We start from the raw sequence: 18,643 nt of genomic DNA, 5'->3' as shown, positions 1-18,643 counted from the left end.
CCTGTCTGCACATCTTTGATTAAAGAAGTAATAATTAGGAAAGTGCTCTTGACAGATCTGAGATACTGTTTTTCAGAACATAAGGGAAAAGGCAGCCTCTTAAGGTGTACAATTTGTAAGATATTGAGAGTTTTGTAAACTCAGTCAGGTCCATCAACTGTTCGAAGAAGGCCATGTGGTGATATTAGGTATGTTGGAGAAATCTGCAACAGAGCCAAATGAGTTTGGATTTTTATGAATCTGACCCATGGATTCTTCAGTGGACTGGCTCCCCCCTCCCTCCCCCAATTGGGCAGATGTCCCAGACTTGTGGAGAGCTGTTTTAACCTTTGGAAATTTTGCACACCAAAATAATAACCAAAAAATGGCCCCAAAAGTGCATTTCCCTCACAGGCTAAAGTGTAAAAACAAAAAAAAGCATTTTGGGGGAACTTGCGCATTTTGGGGTGGATTAGTGCATTTTTGCATGTGCAAATTTGCACAAATTCACACATGACAGAATAAAAGGTGCCTGATAATCCACAAAACACAGATGGAATGGATTTTACACAACATGAGCATCCCTAAGTAACATCAATGCAAATGCTCCAGCTTGTCAGTGCTATGTGGGGACCTGAGTGGCCCATATCTAGAATTGGCTCTAGTCTGAGCACTTTCCACCCCACGGTCCTCACACTCTGTGGGTAATGTATGAACCTGGCAGGACCTGCTGCTCTATTGACCAAGCAGAGGTGGAAGACCAGACTGCCACAGTTTAAAATGCCAACTGGAAGCAGCTAGTGGGCTATTTGGGAGGTAATGCTGTGTTCCCCCAAATGCGTGTATGTGAAAAACTATCTATTCTCACTCTTCACCCTTTTGTTATACAATTGATATCATGAAATAATGATTTTATTGAATTACCAGTTTAGTTGACACATTTCCCCCTAAAAAAGAATGCTTTATTAAGCCATAGCTATGAAAACAGGAAGCATTTTTAGATTCATCCAGCTGCTAGCTAGCAGGATCCAGTCTGTTCCTTTTGATATTAATTTTTATGCAATAAACAAAGTGTTCCCTCATTGCCAAGTTCACAATTAAATAGAGGCATAAATTGTCCAGTAAAGGGACACAAAAAGCTTTCTATTCTATTTCCAATACTTGCAGTCAGTCACTGTGTAAAATAATCATAAAAATTCAAGAGGGAACTCCGACAGGTTTTATTTTCCTTTCTGCCATTCTGGCAAGACTTGCACAAAAAGAGGTTTTGCATTTAGTTTTGCAGTCAGTTGGATTTAGATATATCCTGATCCAACTAATGTCAGTTAGACTGCAACCCAGGCATTAAATTAGTATTAAAGAAGGAAGCCAGAAGCATTCCTGTTGTGAAGCAGGTGGGGGATTTGGCTGCAGTTGGAAGAGGCAGAGTGAGAGACAGACACATCCTATCTGTGCACTAAAATGCAATGGGAAGTTTTCTTCTGCAAACCTTACTGGGGCAGGGAGGGGGGCAAGCTGTTCTTCTCTAGGTCCTGTTTGCTACCACAGGGTTTAGGTGGGAATTTATTTATTGCATTTATACCCCGCCTTTTTTTCTACCAAGGAACCCATGGCCTCATAGATTGTGTCCTGCATTAAATACTATGTGTGAACATGAGAATTTTGCATCTCAAGCACCAGGGTCACCCCTGGAGAAAACTGATGACAGGAAATAGTGTACATATTAGCAGGTGTGTATGTTTGTATAATCATTTAACATGAAAACAATTTCCCTTATTCAGAAAGGCCCATTGAAAAAAAATCTAACGTATGGACACAACTATTTTATGTAGGCACAGATAGTGTGTGGGAAGAATGAAAAGACATTTCCCCCTTTTCAGCGGCTTGAGAGTATGCCCTTTCAATCTTCTCACACTTTATCTATGCCTACATAAAATAGTTGTAGCCATACACGTTTTTAAACTGTATTTTGTATTTGTGCTTTTAACCTGTTGGTTGTTTTATTATGGCTTTAATTTTTGTGAACCGCCCAGAGAGCTTTGGCTATTGGGCGGTATAAAAATGTAATAAATAAATAAATAAATAAAATGGACCTTTCTGAATAGGGGAAATTGTTACTTACTTTATTTATTTATTTATTTATTACATTTCTATACTGCCCAATAGCCGGAGCTCTCTGGGCGGTTTATTGAAAGTATAAAACAACAGTCTAAAACCATAATATAAAATACAATATAAAAGCTCAACCAGATAAAATTATCAGTGATGTTATGTATAGAGATATGCACACACACACACACACACACACACACACACACACACCTTATTGTGACAGGATCTACACTACTCCTTTAAAACAGTTTATAATGTTATTGGCAACTGTTGGAGCCCAGGACACACTCCATTTACAGTTTTCAACCCATTTTACATCCTGCTTGGTGTACATCTGGCTGTATTAACCTAAGTAGTAGATAGGTATATATTCTAGGGATTGCTCTAGGTCCATCACTGCATTATGCAGGACACGAATAAATGCAAAGTCCAATCAAATGAATGCAGAATCCATTCAGCATGGGTGTGACCCACTCCTAATTAGCTGTCACGGGTGCTGAATAGGCATAGCAAGATCCATTGCGTACAACATGAATTCTATCCTTGTTTTTTCTCATGCATCTGGTGGTATGGATTCACTTTAATGCTCACCGTAATGGCACTTCCCTGTGTGGCAGATGGGCAATCCCTAGATGGAGATCAGATATTTGACTCTTTTGTTTTTGCACACTCCTTTGCCCTATTACACTTTTTATGGGCTATAGGAGAAGGAGGGTGTAGATTTTCCTTTAAAGAACTGAAGCAATAACCAAAAGGAATCCTCGTGCCAAATATCTTTGATGTTTCAGATTCAACAACTGGTGGAGAAAAACTCATGACAAATCCAATCAAATGTGAGTGAGAGCCCATTATCGACCCTTCTGCTCTTCCATCACTGCATCCTTTCAGTGTCATTCAGCAGATCTTTTCTCGTGTGGTCTGAGGCCTTTTGAAATCTGGCCCAGGAATGTTGTGATGCATTTTCAAGACACTTTCTACCCTCAATCACCCATATTTGTCCTGTCTTGGATTCCACAATTAATGCAGTGTCATTAGCACAAATGTCCAGAACAGATGTCCAATTGGATGGATTTTAGTCATTGGAGACTGAGGATCTGGACAAGGTTCTTACTTGCCTGACTCCTGCCAACCACCTGTACGCTCAACCTTTGCCCTTTATGGATTATTAAATCTAGCAAGGAGGGAATATCTGTTTGGGTCAAAAGGTTGTAAATGCCTCATTCAGAGAGGGAGTGGCTCCAGTTTCTTTTTTTAAAGGCTGAATTCCACCGCTCTCAAAGAAACCTAGCTCCTAAAGAAACCTAACCAGAGTTAACAACTATAGGCCAGTGGTTAACATTTCCTTCCTGGTCAAGGCGATTGAGAGATGGATGGCCAGAAAACTCCAGTTACTTTTGGATGAAACTTATTATTTAAATCCATTTCATTGGTTTCTGTTCTGGGAACAAAAGTGCCTTGGTCACCCTATGGTATAACCTTTGTTGACAGAAAGTCAGGGGATGTAACCATCCCTGTTGATTCTGTTGAACTTCTCAATGGCTTTTGATACCATCAGACATGTTACATGGATAGGCTGTCAGGGTTGGGTGTGGGAGGCACTGCTTAGTGGTGGTTCCTTTATACTTGGATGGCTCTATCCAGAAAGTGGTGATGGGAGATTATTGCTGGACTCATTCAAAGTCATGCTTTGGAGTACTGAAGGGGGGTTCCATTTTTTCTCCTATGCTCTTCTAACATCTACAAGAATGGAGAGGGGTTAGGGTTTCTTCTATGACCTGGACTCCCTGAGTAACTCTTTAAGGATCTATGCCTCCTTAAGAGTCCTACCTTTTTACCTTCCCCTTCTCAGTAATGTGGGGTTTAGGCTGTAAATGTCAGGTGAGTAGCACTCCAGACACTTGTGGCTTAAGACAACAGTTTAATAGTAAAGTAAAACAAGCAAAATACAATTAAAGGCATTTAGTCAATCGAGCTGAGTGATACAAAGACATTAAAAGAAAATAAGAGTTACAAAAATGCAAGTTCTTTTACCCTTATTTGCTTCTTTCTGCCCCTTCCATAAGCTCTGGTCTTTCTGTGGCCCTGGTTTGTCTCCTGGCTGACGCTCTCATTCTTTTACATCCTCTTTCCCTAAAACAGAAAGTAAAGTTCCCACTTTGCGGAAATGAAACTTAACTGCAAAAATTAATTTAAATTACCTTAACTGGTAAGGTCTATTACCAGGGAATGGACCTTAACTGGAAAAATGAAACCACTCCTCTCATGGATAACCCCTCCCAACAGAAAAACCCATGCCTCTAGGCCTTAGTTTATTACCTTGCCTCTGTAGGCCTCAAAACTTTACAAGAGATTATCCAGATTTGGTCACCTATATGTGGATGAAACCCAGCTTTATCTCATTTTCATCGAACAGTCATGAGTTTATAACTGTCCTGAACTGGTGCTTGGGTGAGGTTATGGATTAGATGATGGTGAGCAGACTTAATCCAAACAAGACAGATATTGAGTGTCAGTGGTCTGTCCACTGTGGTAAATGGTGTTCAGCCTATTCTAGATGGGGTTACACTACCCTAAAGTATCAGGTTCACAGTCAGGGGTACTCCTTGATCCATCACTAAAATTTGAATTTCCGTTGATCTCTGTGGCACTAAATGTCCATTATCAGCTTCAGCTGATATCAGTATAGCATTTCCTCTACCTAGATGGAGATAGTTTGGACACAATTACCCATGCTCCAGTGACGTCCTGTTTAGACTTTTGCAGTGCACTGAACATGGGGATGCCTTTAAAAATGGTAGAAAATCGGCAGTTGTTCCGAAACAAGGCTACTAGATTACTAACCTGGGATTGGCCTGTTTGGCCATATTTTTTTTTATTATTTATTTATTTATTTATTAGCTTTTTATACCGCCCGATAGCTGAAGCTCTCTGGGTGGTTCACAATACACAGGTTCACACCTGTGTATTGACTTCCAGTCCATTTCTGGGCCCAGTTTAAAATCCTAGTTTTAACCTTTAAAGCCCTAAATGCAAGAACACCTTCTCCCATATGTATATACCAGAACCTTAAGAGCTTCAGGAAGAGGGTGGGCTGGGTGTAGGGAGCTTGGCCAAATAGGTAGCCTTGGATAACCAGGTTGTACCCCAGGTGGGCAGATTTGGCCCAGAGGCATGAAGTTTGACACCCCTGCATTAGAAAGCTCCAAAGTTAAGCCCTAGTCCTGCCCAATGCACAGAGCCAAGTCCACCCATGTTCCAGCCTTCCACTAGCTATCTTATGCAATTTGGCAATACTAGCAGACCACCATCCCCTATATGCCCCACTCAATTTTTGAGATCTTTAGAGGAAGCCTTGTTTGGGTCATTCCGTGACCAATGAAATGTTGTCATGTAACATCATGAAAGTGGGCCTTCTCAGTAGTGGCACACACTTTCTGGAACACCCTCCCACATGTGGTTCAGGAGGCACAAAAGGTGGCAAGTTTTGTATGTCTTCCAAAAAATTAATTGTTTGCACGAGTTTCCCTGGCTCATAATTGATTATCATGCTGCTCTGTTCTACTGAGTTATTTCTCGCTGTTTAGCATAACCGTTTATTATATTGTACTATGGATTTTATACTATTTTGTGTGTAAATCACTTAGAGTTTTATTATATTAAGCAATATAGAAGTATATATAGATTCAGATTACACTGTTCACAAGCAGAGGACAAGAAACTTCTAGAAGACTCCCCTCCTGCTGTTGCAGGCACCACACAGCAGTGTGGTTTCTGCAGCAGTTGTTCCTGTTGCAGAGTTGATCTAGTGGGTGAAAAGTGCATGTGTGTACTGTACAACCTCTGAGTTACTTGGAAAAAGAAAGCCCTCCAGGGTGGATTAGGAGAACTGAATTCTGGAAATCTGTCCCCCTCTACAGCTTTGCCTAAACCTCTGGCAGTCGGAAGGTGAAAGTGAGTGGCAGCCAATGGCTAGAATTCTGTCATTGCCTCTGGCTGCTTCAGCACTTCCCCTGAAACATTGTGTACTTGGCACTGTCTGAGGAAGGAAATCTGAGGTAGTTGGACCATTGGTCTGAATTACCATGGCAGGTCCCAATCTCTAATTAAATTATTACCATGCTTCCAGTTCCAGATGAGCCATCTACTTTCAGTGCACTGTTGGGCAGTGAATGAGGCATAGCATTGCAAAATGGAAAAGAACTTCTTAGGGGCAGAAGGAAATAAGGAAGGCGGCAGCTGTTTCCTTGGCCCTGCCTTTCGCTTCCTTCATTTTACTAACAAGATTACTGCCGTTTAAAGGTGCATATAGAGGTTCATAGAGGTTGCAGCTGGAAAGCTAACCCCAGACCTGCAAGGTTTCCTCCCCGCAAACATTTTCACTATGTCGCTTGAGTCAGAAGGCATTTTGTGCAGGGCTGAGAAATCAGCTTTGTTTCATGAGTCTACAGAGGCTGCCTTAATTTGGGTGGCAATACCTAAATCCCTTATATAGCACCATTAGCATCTGTCTCTCTTTCAAATTGTAAGAGCCTTATATGTCCCACCTCCTGATGTTGTTGGATTGGCAGGGCAGGAAAAAGGGGCTCAAACGTAGTTCAGCTCTTGCAGCAGAACAAGAACAGAAAGGCAAAAGCAGAAACGTTGTGGTTTATCCTCACCTTCTAAACAGCCAGCCAGGCTTCCTCCAGCAAGCCCTTTGATTGCTTCCCCCATTCCCTGCTAACTGACACTCCACATTCTGTAAATCAGTAAAGGCTGGTGGTGTCAGTGGGGTGAATCTGCTCCAAATTTCACTCAGAACTCTATCCAAAGTGGGGAGGCACTGCCCTACTGGTGTTGGAGCCACCAGCCTCCACTGCTGTAACTACTGAGCATGCTCCATCCCACCTTGGGATACTTTGTATGGAGTTGCATTTATAAGATGGGGAGTAGGGATTAACAGGTGTGTGTTTTTCTTCCCCCAGTTCTGCAAACCCCAGGCTTCCCCGAAGCACGTGGACACTTCTTTCTGCTTTCTCAAAGGCTCCATTTCTATTAGCACCCAGCACACGAGGTTGCTGTTAGATGGAGTGATTGAAAGATCAGACACAGAAAATATCCCTTCCCTTGTGCAGACTGCATTCGAGCTGCGGTGTAGTGCCGATTTCTTGGGTGGGCAGCCAAACAGGTTAAGCATAGCTTTGTGCTGAAGTGTCCTAAGCGGTTTGCTTCAAGGCAGTACTACTCCTGTGTTCTGTGAAGTGCCCAGTCACAAATCTTGTGGTTTAATAGATTTCCAGTAGTTTCTAACTAGCAAGCATGTTATCTTCTGTTAAAAAAAAAAATCATGAAAGAATGGCCCAAAGGGGTTGAGATGCCAGTAAGAATGCAGCACTATGGAAAATGTGCTAAGCATTTTTATTAAAATGCGTCGTTTTAAAGGTGTGACTTTCATATCACAGTCCCCCCCCCCCCCCCGGTTGATGCTTTGTGATCATCTTTGATTTTTCCTCCACCATTTCTAAGGGGAGAAAAATCCCATGTTATCAAAACAAATCTTTTGTTTTGTTCCTTGATCTCCTGCCATTTCATTAAAATCAGATGCTGGTGCTCACAATGCATTTCTTAGAATTTAGCTAAGAAATTCTCCAGAAGAGTATTATTTTTAATGAAGGGAATGACAATAATTCTGCACCAGTGTGCTTATGGCAGAACCATGAATCAATCTCGTGGGCCACTGGTCTGCGGAAAGTTGCAATGCTTTATGTTTAGGCGACAGTCTCACATAGCTTGTGATGAAATGTCTGACTCCACGCAGAAACCTTCTACTTCTGAGAGTCACGGGCCTACTTTTGAGCTTTCATTTAATTAAATGTCATGATCCAAGTCCTGAAGATCAAAATGATGTCTTGTGCTTTTCAACTACGTGCGGGGAAGGAAGTGTGACCTGCAGGGTTTGTCCCCCACCCTCTCCCCAAGGATCTGAGGTTCCCCTTTTCATCTAAATGTTACGGCTTTTCAGCACTGACTTTGAAGACCCGAGCAGATGAAAACTCCTCTTCAGGGCGCAGAGAAAAATGCTTTCCCCTTAGGTGGCTGGTTCGGTTTTGCTTTGTTCAGAGGAAGAAATTTTACACTGATTGGAAAATAAAATGCAAGGGGTTCAAAACAGGTGAGGAGATATCTGACATTCTTTTTATTTATAAAGAAGGGGAAAGCATCCCCCCTCCTCCCATCAGATTACGTTTGCTAAAGATAATGGGGAGTTTTCTCACTGTTAAAAAGGGAGAGAAAGAAGTAAACTGGAGTGCTCTGTAAAGAGGGACATCAAGAGACCCATTCGCGAACTTAATTCTCACATTCTTTATAAGCCCATGTTTGCAAAGCGAGTCGAGGAGGGGAAGTGAAAGGGGGGTGTGTGGAACTGACATCTCGGGCTGCCTCCCCTTTCTCTCCGTGTCTCCTCACTCTTAATTTAAAATAAATAAATAAATCCCCAACATCTGTTGCTATGGAAACCCAGCAACCCGATAGGGAGGGGAAGGCCAGAAGTGCAACCTTTCCCTTCAAGGGCTCTTGTGAGCCACCCATCGCAGTGCCGGCCGCGCACCCAATCCCCTGCGCGCACCCTCCAGGTGTTAGCCCAGAGAGAACATGGCTTAGTGAGGATCCTGATGGGACGAGCTCAGGTTAATCCTGCGGAAAGCCCGAATCTCTCTGATGGGGGGAACTACGTCAGAGCAGTGCAACCAATTAGAGCCGCGGAACCCCTTAATTTTCCTCCCCCATTACCGGTGTCCAGCGCCTCCAGACTGCCCGAGCGCCCCCATCCCTCGCGTTTTGTTTATTCCAGAGGCTCGCTCGCCGAGAAACAATGCGCGCGTGTTTCCACAGAGGGGCGCTGAAGCACGTTTTACTGCAGCAAAATGAATTCGGAGCGAAATATTACGAGTCAATTTGGCTGATTAAACAAGCAGGCGAGAGCGAAAAGGGGGGTGGGTGGGGAGAAGTGTGCGTGTGTGTGGTGGCGGGGTGGGGGACGGCGACAAGAGAGTAAAGTAGGGATAACAACGCGCCTGGAGGAAAAGTCACCGATCACCTCCTGTCTCCCCAGCCCCTCCGCCCCGCTCTGCAGCTGGTGCCAGAGAAGGGAAGGAGGAAATGAGTTCCCTCCTGTTGGGGATGGAAGGACAGACGTTCCTCCGAGAGGAAGCGGCAGCTCCCTAGCAAGCCGGGCACTGCGCGCGCAGTTGGCTCTTGGCGCCGGATGGAGGTCGGGTCTCTTCCCTTTCCCATATCCCCTCCGGAGTTGAGCCTGCTGGCCTAGGGGTCCCTTGACCCCGCTCCTCACGCCTTCCAGCAGTGGCTGGCCATCGACGCCCAAACCCGCTTCTGGAATTCTCCTTTTCAAGTTTTCCAAGGGGGAGGGGGGAATCCAAAGCCCTCCCCCATTGAGCAGGGGGTTGGACTCGATGGCCTTATAGGCCCCTTCCAACTCTACTATTCTATGATTCTATGATCTTCACCTCCTCCCCCCACCGCCGCAAGCCTTTCCCCCAGGGGAAAACACTACAGGCAGCAGCAGCAGCAGCAGCCGCCACAGCCGCCGCCTCCTCCTCGATGAAAAACGTGCTCTGAATGAGGTCTCCCATGCTTGTGTTTCTATCCCCCACCCCCCCTCCTCCCGGTTCTCGCAGCTTTCTCGCAGCACACACAACACGCTCACCCCCGCCGCGCGCACAGACGGAGGGAGACACACACCGTCTTCCCTTCCTTCCTTCCTTCCTCTCTGTCGTCCCCTGCTGCCATGAGACCTCGAAGACGGCTGCTCCGTCGCCCCAGGGAGGCGCTGGGCGAATGAGCCAAGCCCCCCTGCCTGCCTGCTCTTCTCCCCTTCCGATCCGCTCAGGCTTCGCCATCTGGGGACATCTTTTCTAGAGGGGAGCGAGAAAGCGGCAACCCTCTCGGATTCTACAGCATTCCTAGACAGGGGCGGGGAGGGGGGGCTCGGCTCGGCTCTTCGGCCGGCGGGCGTCTCTGTGCGTGGATGTGGGTGATGCCCTCAACTCTCCCTCCTCGCCGCCGCCTCATGCTGTCGAGGGAAGAGCGAGCGCGAGCGCGCGTTCCTCGCCAGCGCCACTGATCCGCTCCCGGGGAGGCTTCGACTTGTTCTGGTAGCGGGCGGCAGCGGGCAGTCAGCGACGCGGGGGAGCGCGCGAGGAAGGGAGCAGCCCCGCCGCTCGCCCAGAGCTCGGAAATCGGAAGCCGACCCCAAAGGCTGCCCCCTCCCTCTCTCCCTCCGCCCCGTCCTGGATCGACTTCATGGCTTCCTTGTACCAGAGATTCGGCGGGAAGATCAACACCTCCAGATCTTTCCCCGTCACTCCCGAAGCGAGTCACCTCCTGGGCCCCCAATGCACCGAGGAGGACGCCGCCAACGCGGCAGCTGGCGGAGGAGGCAAAGGCTCGCGGCCATCGGCACCAGACAACCCGAGACCTCGCTTCCAGTACCAGGCGAGGAGGAGTGACTGCGAGGAGGAAGATGTAAGCCAGCCCCTGCCTGCCTGCCTGCCTGCCTTGGGTTGGGTGGCGCTGGGTTGGCGCGAGGCTAGGGCGCCTGGTCGCCCTCCCGCGCCTCCTTCCCTCGCTCGAGTTGTGTCTCTGGGTTTCCCCTGCGTCGCTCGCTCGCTCGCGCCTTGTTTTGTCTGCTTTTCCAATTGTTTTTGTTTTGACCCGTCCCTCTCTAGGCAATGCTAGCCGTGGGATGGGTTTGTGACGCGCGTCCCTCTCTATCGCCTCGCGAAGTGGCTCGGTGCGTGTGCGAGGGTGCGTGTGCGAGAGAGCTTCCGAAAGAGTTGTACAGCAGCTAGTGGTGTAGCTCCGAAGCCTCAGGGAATAGTTCATGGTGTGTGTGTGTGTGTGTGTGTGTGTGTGTGAATGAGCAAGAGAGAGGCTTGGCTGAAACCTTTTCCCCACTATCCACCGCTCCTACTTTGCTTCTCTCCCTTTTGAAATTGTTGTTTTTAAATTATGCTGCGGAAGATCTGAAGAGAAACTCCCTTTCCCCCCCTTGAAACGTGAAGATGTGGGCATCCCGTTTCCTACACGCATTCGTTGGAAACAGGTTCCACTGATCTGAACTTAATTTCGGTTAAGGGGAGAATTAGCGAATCCCCGTCCAGCAGGAGTAAATCCCATTGGCCTCAGTAGCACTTACATCGAAGTAAATGTGCATAGCATTAGACTGTAAGAATCAGAATAGTTTTGAAAGAAATCCTGCAGTTCTTCTGCTGGAAACTTTTTCTTTCTTTTTGAAACCATCACTTTATTTCCCCATCCCCAAACCCCGCTCTATTTAAAAACAAAACAAAAACAAACTAGCAAGAAACAAACAAATAGAGCTTAGATATCGGCTATATTAAGCTCCGAGAGGTAATGAAGTGTAAATTTGAGCAATCACGTTTTTCTTTCTCTTCTCATCCTCCCAATTCCTTCTTTCTATCCTTCCTTCCTGCTGCTGGGAGAGATTTACTCATTTTTATTTGCATATTGCCTTAGTAACGAGTGACTCATTCAGGACATTTGCTGGCTGCTGGGGTTGATGGTGGCAACAAGGGAAAAAAAAGTTGAAATCATCTTGGATTGATGGTTACTTGTTAAGGGGAAGAGTTAGATTGGTTGATCACCATTACTTCATTTAAGTTGGACGAGTACCTTATTATAAAGTTTGTCCTTTTCGAAGGCATTTTCATCATATTGGGGTGTGTGTGGTGTGTGTGTGCTCCTACTTGTGCATGTGTAAATAAATATCTAAGTTATAAAAGTTAGAGGGGGATATAATGGCTTCAATATCTTTAGGGCTTTTTCTCTTGCAGGATATTTATTTCTAACTATTATTTCCTCTGAAGTTTCTATTAGACCAGCAGCTGTGCTCAGGCTTTAATTATAGAAGTCATTAGTAATTATCACAAACTCATGATTGCTTGGAACATGGAGAGAAGAGAAACAATTCCTTTCTTACTTAAGATCCCTGTTGAGAGAGCAATTGCAAAGAAGTCGTGGGATTTTCTTTTCTCCCGGCTTATTCATTGAAAGAATGCTTTGTGGGAGGTAGTTTGAGGGATGGTTGTCTCTCCACACGCACCCTCCAAAAAAGAAAGAAGCACAAAAATCCTTGAAAAGAGCCAACAGGTTGTTTTTTTTAAAAAAAAAAATAGGTGGAGAATGGGAGAGAAGTTCCACTCCCTTTAAATCAGTTAAAATCCCAACTGCAGTATTCATTGGGGCAAAGAAGATATAACTTAAACCAACTCAGTATCATAGAGATAACCTTTTTTAATATATATAACAAAGAAATGTTCTGATTGGGTCTGTCTGACTGTTGCCTATCCTATCCCATGAATTGCCCACTAGATGGCGGTATGAGAAAGCAAAGAACTTTTTAAAAAAGAACCTCCCCCCTGCCACACTCACACACTTAAAAAAAAAAAGAGCTTGTAGCTTACATTTCACTTCCCAACACCCACCCCAGTTCTTAATATGACAGATGTCTTGATTATCAGCGAGCGAGAGAACTGTCATCTTACAAACTGGGAGAGGTTTCAGCTGAAACACAAATTCTGGAATTTAACAAGTGCAAGCTATCCTTTCCCAATCTGGTGCCTTCCAGAGGTTTTGGACTTCAACTCCCATCAGCCAATGGTCAGGAATGCTGGGAAACATACAGGATGGGGAAGGCTGCCATATCTCTTCTGAGGTTAGGTTCCTAAAGAGTGTGTTCTGTATAACAACATACAATAGAATGCCTTCTATGAAATGCAACTTGCCAGGAGTTTTAAACCACAGGCTGGAAAGATATCAGAAGATAACCGTCAGCTTCCTCTTTTCCACATCTGTACTTTTCTATGCACATACATAAAAATCTGCACATACCTTAAGACAACAAATAGAACAACTGTATAATACACTGTTAGCTTCTCCTGCTTGATTTTATCCAAATTGTGTATGTGTGTTTGTGTGTTTTAAAGGCAAAACACCACCATTAATTTCACCTTGCAGTACCTAGGATATTTTCCCTGCCCCAGCTAACAAATTCTAGGTTTTTGGGAACAAGTCGATATATAAATATTTCTTCTGGACAGGAAATATTAACAGTTAGGAACCAGGTCCTCGTTGGGGGAATATAAGAACTGACTGACTTCACTCTAAATGTCTAGATAATCTGTAGTTCAGATACAGTGGGATCTATCTAGATGGGGTTACATTAACATGTATTTATGTGATAGGTTTAAGGTGAATTCAGATAAAAATGAGGTCCAGATGTACATGTTGTTTTTTTGCTGCATTTCTTTATAACAGCCTTATTTAATCTGGGACTGTCCAGATCTGCAAGTTCCATCTTTCCCAGCCAAAATTATCATGGGCGTTGCAGTCCACCACATCTGGGGAAGCTTCCTTTATACACCAGTGCTGAAGAGTGCTGACTCTCGGAGCTGTCCCTGGTGCTGATGCTCTTGAATTTCACCATGTGTGGATCTAACTTGCCGGTGGACTTTGCATTGGGTCATTTAAAGGGAACTAGCGGCTTTATAAGCCCTCTGTGGCTTGTTGTCAGCTAGCAAAGAGTGTTAGTGAAGAGTGTTCAATTCATGTGCCAAGGCAGAATTTCTGACTTTGGTAACTGGTAAAAATGGCAAAGAACACATCAAAGCCTCTCTTCCTCCTTGCAAGCGGCACTGAGAACAGAGAAGGCAGGTTTAATGTAAACGAATGTGGAATTCATCATGGCGTGCTTTTGGAAAGATGAAAAGCTGGTGTCCAAGGACAAAAGCGGCTCAATGAAATGCAGAGAGATGTGAATTTTGACAGGTTTCAGCAGAATCCACTTTGCCCAGTTGCTGAAAATCCTGGCTGCTGGAAATTCTGCTAAATCCTGCCACTGCTGTATGTGATTATATTTGATAACTGGCTGCTTTGCTGGTGATTGCATTGCAAAAGCCTTTCTAGAAGGATTAGACATCTAATATAAATTCCATATTAAAGGCTAAAACTGAGCAAGGAAGCTCTTGTCTTTAATGAGGGCATCCCCACAAAAGTGGCTGAGCCACATGGTCTGCAGGTCTCCAATTAAAAGGTCTCCTGAGTCTCCAATTAAAAGATCTCAGGGTTGTTATGTTGAATATACTGGTTGGCTTGAATAATCAGCCTTGACAGTATATTCTTCTTCAAATGTCCAATGCAATAACTTGAGATTTTAAAAATGGTGTCTTTCCCCAACCCCAACTTAATTCAGGTATTTAAACATGTAGATAGCTCTATAATAACCATTTAGCTTTATAATAACCATTTGGTCAGAATTTCTAGCAGATTACAGAGTGTGATAAGTACACTACACATTATCTTCTTGTATACAGTATAGTTACATTATTTTGGGGGTTGAAAAGTATTTCTGGTGGTGTTAGAGACCCATTGGAAGTGTTGGGTTTGCCATTGTAGTAGTCAAGAATATGGGCTAGGAAGTCCCCAGTTATTTTTTTATTATTAAAACTTTATCCTGTCCTTCCCCCAAGGAGCTCTGAGAGATGTACCATGTTAGCCCACCATTTATAGTTCACAACAGCCCTATTGTGTTATTCACCCATTGAGAGAAGATAACTGGCCCAAGGTCACCCAGTGAGCTTCGTGGCTGAGTGGGGACCTGAATTCCAGCTTCCTGGTCCTAGTCTGCTAAACATTCATTAGCCACTTTTCCAAGTGCAAGACCAGCAGAGAAAAACAAACCAGCTAGCTTGCCAATCCAAAGGCTGAGTGGTAAAGATGTGTTTTTCGCATGCTTCCCCCCCCCCCCATTCCCATGAAGGATCAATAAAGAGGGGGGAATTATGCACCTTGGGTGATTGCCTATAGCCAATAATGATGATGATGATGATGATAGAAGCAGGTATGGGGGAACAGGAAAAGAAATGTCACTCTCTGAGATATGTGGGCCCTAGACTTCTCAGGCAGCCTGAGGCATCCATTCTCTCCGCCCTGGCCTTACACCCTCTCCCTCACCTGTAATATGGAGATAATAATTATATGAGCCTAACTTCCAGGGTTGTTGTAGTGACAACTGGTGAGATAATACATACAAATCCCTTTGTGAATTCCCAATAGCTGTATAAATGCTAAGTATTATTTAGCACTGTATATGGCCTCACATGGCATATTGATGTTAAAATTCAAATCCCATAAACACGGTACATGTGGATAACATTCTTCCATAGTTAAAGACCTGCATGCCCAGATTAATTGATATGGATATGATACAGTATCTGCTGAAGAAATGAAAGTAGCTACAGAACACTATAACAGGAGAACATTAATTTATAATTTTGGCATCACACTCATATTTTCCCTTTTGAGATTAATGTTTTCTATAGTGGAACACAGACTAATGGTTTTCTTGATATTGGCTATGAACATTTTTTTTCTGCTATGAAGTAGAGCTTTTTCTATTTCTCTAGCCCAGCTTTACTTTTCTTTGCAGTCAAAGTGATTAATGAGCTTAATTTCTGGAGGCAACTGCCAAAGGTGCTGAGTAAGATGTACATGCTGATTGTGTATAACCCTGTTCCTTTTAATTACTGTGATGATAATAATGCATTAATCAAGTGCATAAGAAATTCAGCACTTCTCTCTAATGCAAAATATCGATTAATTTCATAAGACACTGAAAATAAAAGTGATAATCACACTAATCCTTTTAAAATTAAATTTGGGATGATAAGTTATTCCTGTTAAAGGGGACTGAATGTCAAAGATCAGGTCTACAGAGTTAACCAAATGCTTCTTTGGTCCTCTCTTATTCATCATTCAGGATAATTTTCTTCTTTACTGCAGTGGAAATTTTCATGGAATATACATTCAGAATTGGTCCAAAAAGACAGTAGTTGTTTTATTCGAAGAGAGAGGAAGTATGATTGGTGACCAGCATAGGGTCACAAAAGATGAGAAGCTTGTCATATGAGTATTTTTAGGTCCCCTTTCTGTACTCATATGGCCAAACTAGATGTAACGTTAAATGTGTCTTTGCACTTAATATGTAGACTCTTAGAAATGCAAATAATATCAGTTGCAGGGGATTGGTTATTATTGCAATCCCAGCAGTGCATGGAGAAGAAATGCAACCCTTTCCTCCCCTGCTGTGGTCCTGAGAAAAATCCCTAATGTGAAGGTGGTTGTGCATTAGTAAGAATGGTAGCAATGGGAGATTCCTCCACCCACAAAAAAGACCACATACCAGTTTGAGAGGGGGGATTTTCCTCACAACTACCGCAGGGGAGGAATTTTTTCTCTTCTATGCCTGCTGCAATCCCTATAATGATCGATCTCTCCTCAGCAGATATTATTTGCATTTTTGAAAAAAAAAATGACTTAATGTCATTGAGTTTGGCCATTATTTCTGACTTTGTGGTTGGCAATCACCATCATAAATATGGGAATGTGGGTCTTTGTAGTCAACTTGATAACACAACTACACCTTCTAATAGCAAACTGAGTTGCTAGTGCCGATAGGATTGTAGACAATAGAAAACATATTTATGGGGGGAAGGGGAAACCCCCCAGCGAGACCACATCATGCCAGATCTTTTACAACTTCATTGGCTGCCAGTCCAGGTCCGGGACTGATTCAAAGTGCTGGTACTAACATTCAAAGCCCTAAACGGCTTGGGGCCAGTTTATTTGAAGGAATGCCTCTTCCCATATGTACCTGCCCGGACCTTAAGATCATCCACTGGGGTCCTTCTCCGTGAGCCCCTGCCAAAGGAAGTGAGGCAGGTGGCTACTAGGAGGGGGGCTTTCTCTGCTGTGGCACCCCGGCTGTGGAACAACCTCCCCATAGAGGCGCCTACACTGTACTCCTTCCGTTGCCAGCTGAAGACCTTTTTATTTTCTCAGTATTTTAACAGCTAATTTAACTTAAATTTAAATTTTGCTGTTTTAATTCCGTATTTTAACCTATATCAATTTCTGCTGTTTGGTTTCATCCTGGTTGTGTTTTTTATATTGTATTTTGTATTTGTGTTTTTAGACTGTTGGTCGTTTTATTATGCTTTTTATGGTTTTAATTTTTGTGAACCACCCAGAGAGCTTCAGCTATTGGGCGGTGTAAAAATGTAATAAATAAACAAATAAATAAAAAATGAGCCTGCTCAGTGACCGAATGCTGCATATCTATGGAGAAGGGATGGAAAACCCAGGCAGCTGGGATCGAGTATCCTGGAAGACGCCATGGCTGGTACACTAAACAGACCACTCCATATGGAAAAAATGGTTGGCTGTCCCACTTAGAATCATAGAATCATAGAATAGCAGAGTTGGAAGGGGCCTACAAGGCCATCGAGTCCAACCCCCTGCTCAATGCAGGGGGTTGTAGTATACTAATTGACACTGCTTTACAGCATGTGACATTGTGAAACAATATGGGCTAAAACACCTAATGAGACACTTTTAGGTAGCACATGGAATGACGTCACATTAAGATGTCACTGAAAGATCATGCTAACAATGGATGGAAATGACAAGCAATTGGAAGGAGGCATCACATACAAGCCAAAAATGTAGAGTCACTATTGGGAAAAGGTTAATTAATCCAAAAGTGTGGGAGTAATTTCAGCTAACCTTTATGATCAGCTATCTAAAAATCTTTTGTACTTGACAGCATTTCCATATATTAAGCTATCCCAAACTTGAACAGGATATTTTACATTTGCTTATATCTATGGCTGCGTTCTTCAAGACATCAGAGATGACCAGGTAATGAATCAAAGTAATAATTGCTAATATTTTCAGTGTAATTCATTATTAATATTTTCAATGTTGTTGTTCCATTTCTATTCTGCCCCATAGCAGAAGCTCTCAGACTGTTTGTTGGCATATTTCAAGTAGACTTTAAACAATTATTTGAAGTTGAAAGCTGTGTGTAATATGTAATGTACACATCCTGAAGATGTAATTTTATTTTAAAAATCTTTATTTTAAAGAGAAAAATATTGGCTATTGCTCCACAGTTGAATACCCAAAGCAGGGCCATTTCCATATTTCTGTGGGCCCCAAACAAGACAGATTCTGGGGATTCAGTGGCATGCACAGTGGAAGCGCCCTGAGCCCCACACCAGCCAGCCAGCTAGCTAGGAAAGCAAGCAAGCAAAGGGAGGGTAGAGAACCTGCCTAGCATGCAGAAGGTTGCACACTCAATTCCTGGTATCTGCAGGTACAGCAGATCTTAGCAGAACTTATTTTTAAAAAATCACACATACACACACACTGGGAGAAGCTCACTTGTCTATGCAGTGATTGTATAGTATCAGGTCCCTGAGTTAAATAAAATATTATGCACAGTTTTACCATAGGCTGGCAGGGGAGTAAATTTGGTCACCCCAGGCAGAAGCAAATTGAAATGCTCTTCAAAATGCAGTTTTCAGCAAATTGAAAGACTAGCATTGATTATGGGTGGTGAAAATGTTAGCAGTCTGATGTTCAAGGCTTCATGAGTGATTGTTGGGGAAAATGCAAGAAGGTGCAGGTTTTA

General features: G+C 43.6%; 1 protein-coding gene across 2 annotated transcripts in view; it reads left to right on the top strand.

Annotated features, from left to right (window-relative positions):
• The window catches only part of DPP6 (dipeptidyl peptidase like 6), a 562,250-nt gene that overhangs the window by 109,231 nt on the left and 434,376 nt on the right, over positions 1-18,643 (top strand). The window contains exon 1 of one of the 2 annotated variants that reach the window (XM_063126297.1): positions 10,374-10,614. The exons of the other annotated variant lie outside the window; for it this stretch is intronic. Coding sequence (XP_062982367.1) covers positions 10,393-10,614 — 222 coding nt within the window. The 5' untranslated portion in view covers positions 10,374-10,392. Of the gene's footprint in view, positions 1-10,373; positions 10,615-18,643 lie in introns of those variants that run through there. 2 annotated transcript variants of the gene reach the window in all.

The sequence above is a fragment of the Elgaria multicarinata genome, chromosome 1, assembly GCF_023053635.1.
Source record: "Elgaria multicarinata webbii isolate HBS135686 ecotype San Diego chromosome 1, rElgMul1.1.pri, whole genome shotgun sequence".
Lineage (NCBI taxonomy): Eukaryota > Metazoa > Chordata > Lepidosauria > Squamata > Anguidae > Elgaria > Elgaria multicarinata.
This window is presented reverse-complemented; position numbering and strand designations above follow the sequence as displayed.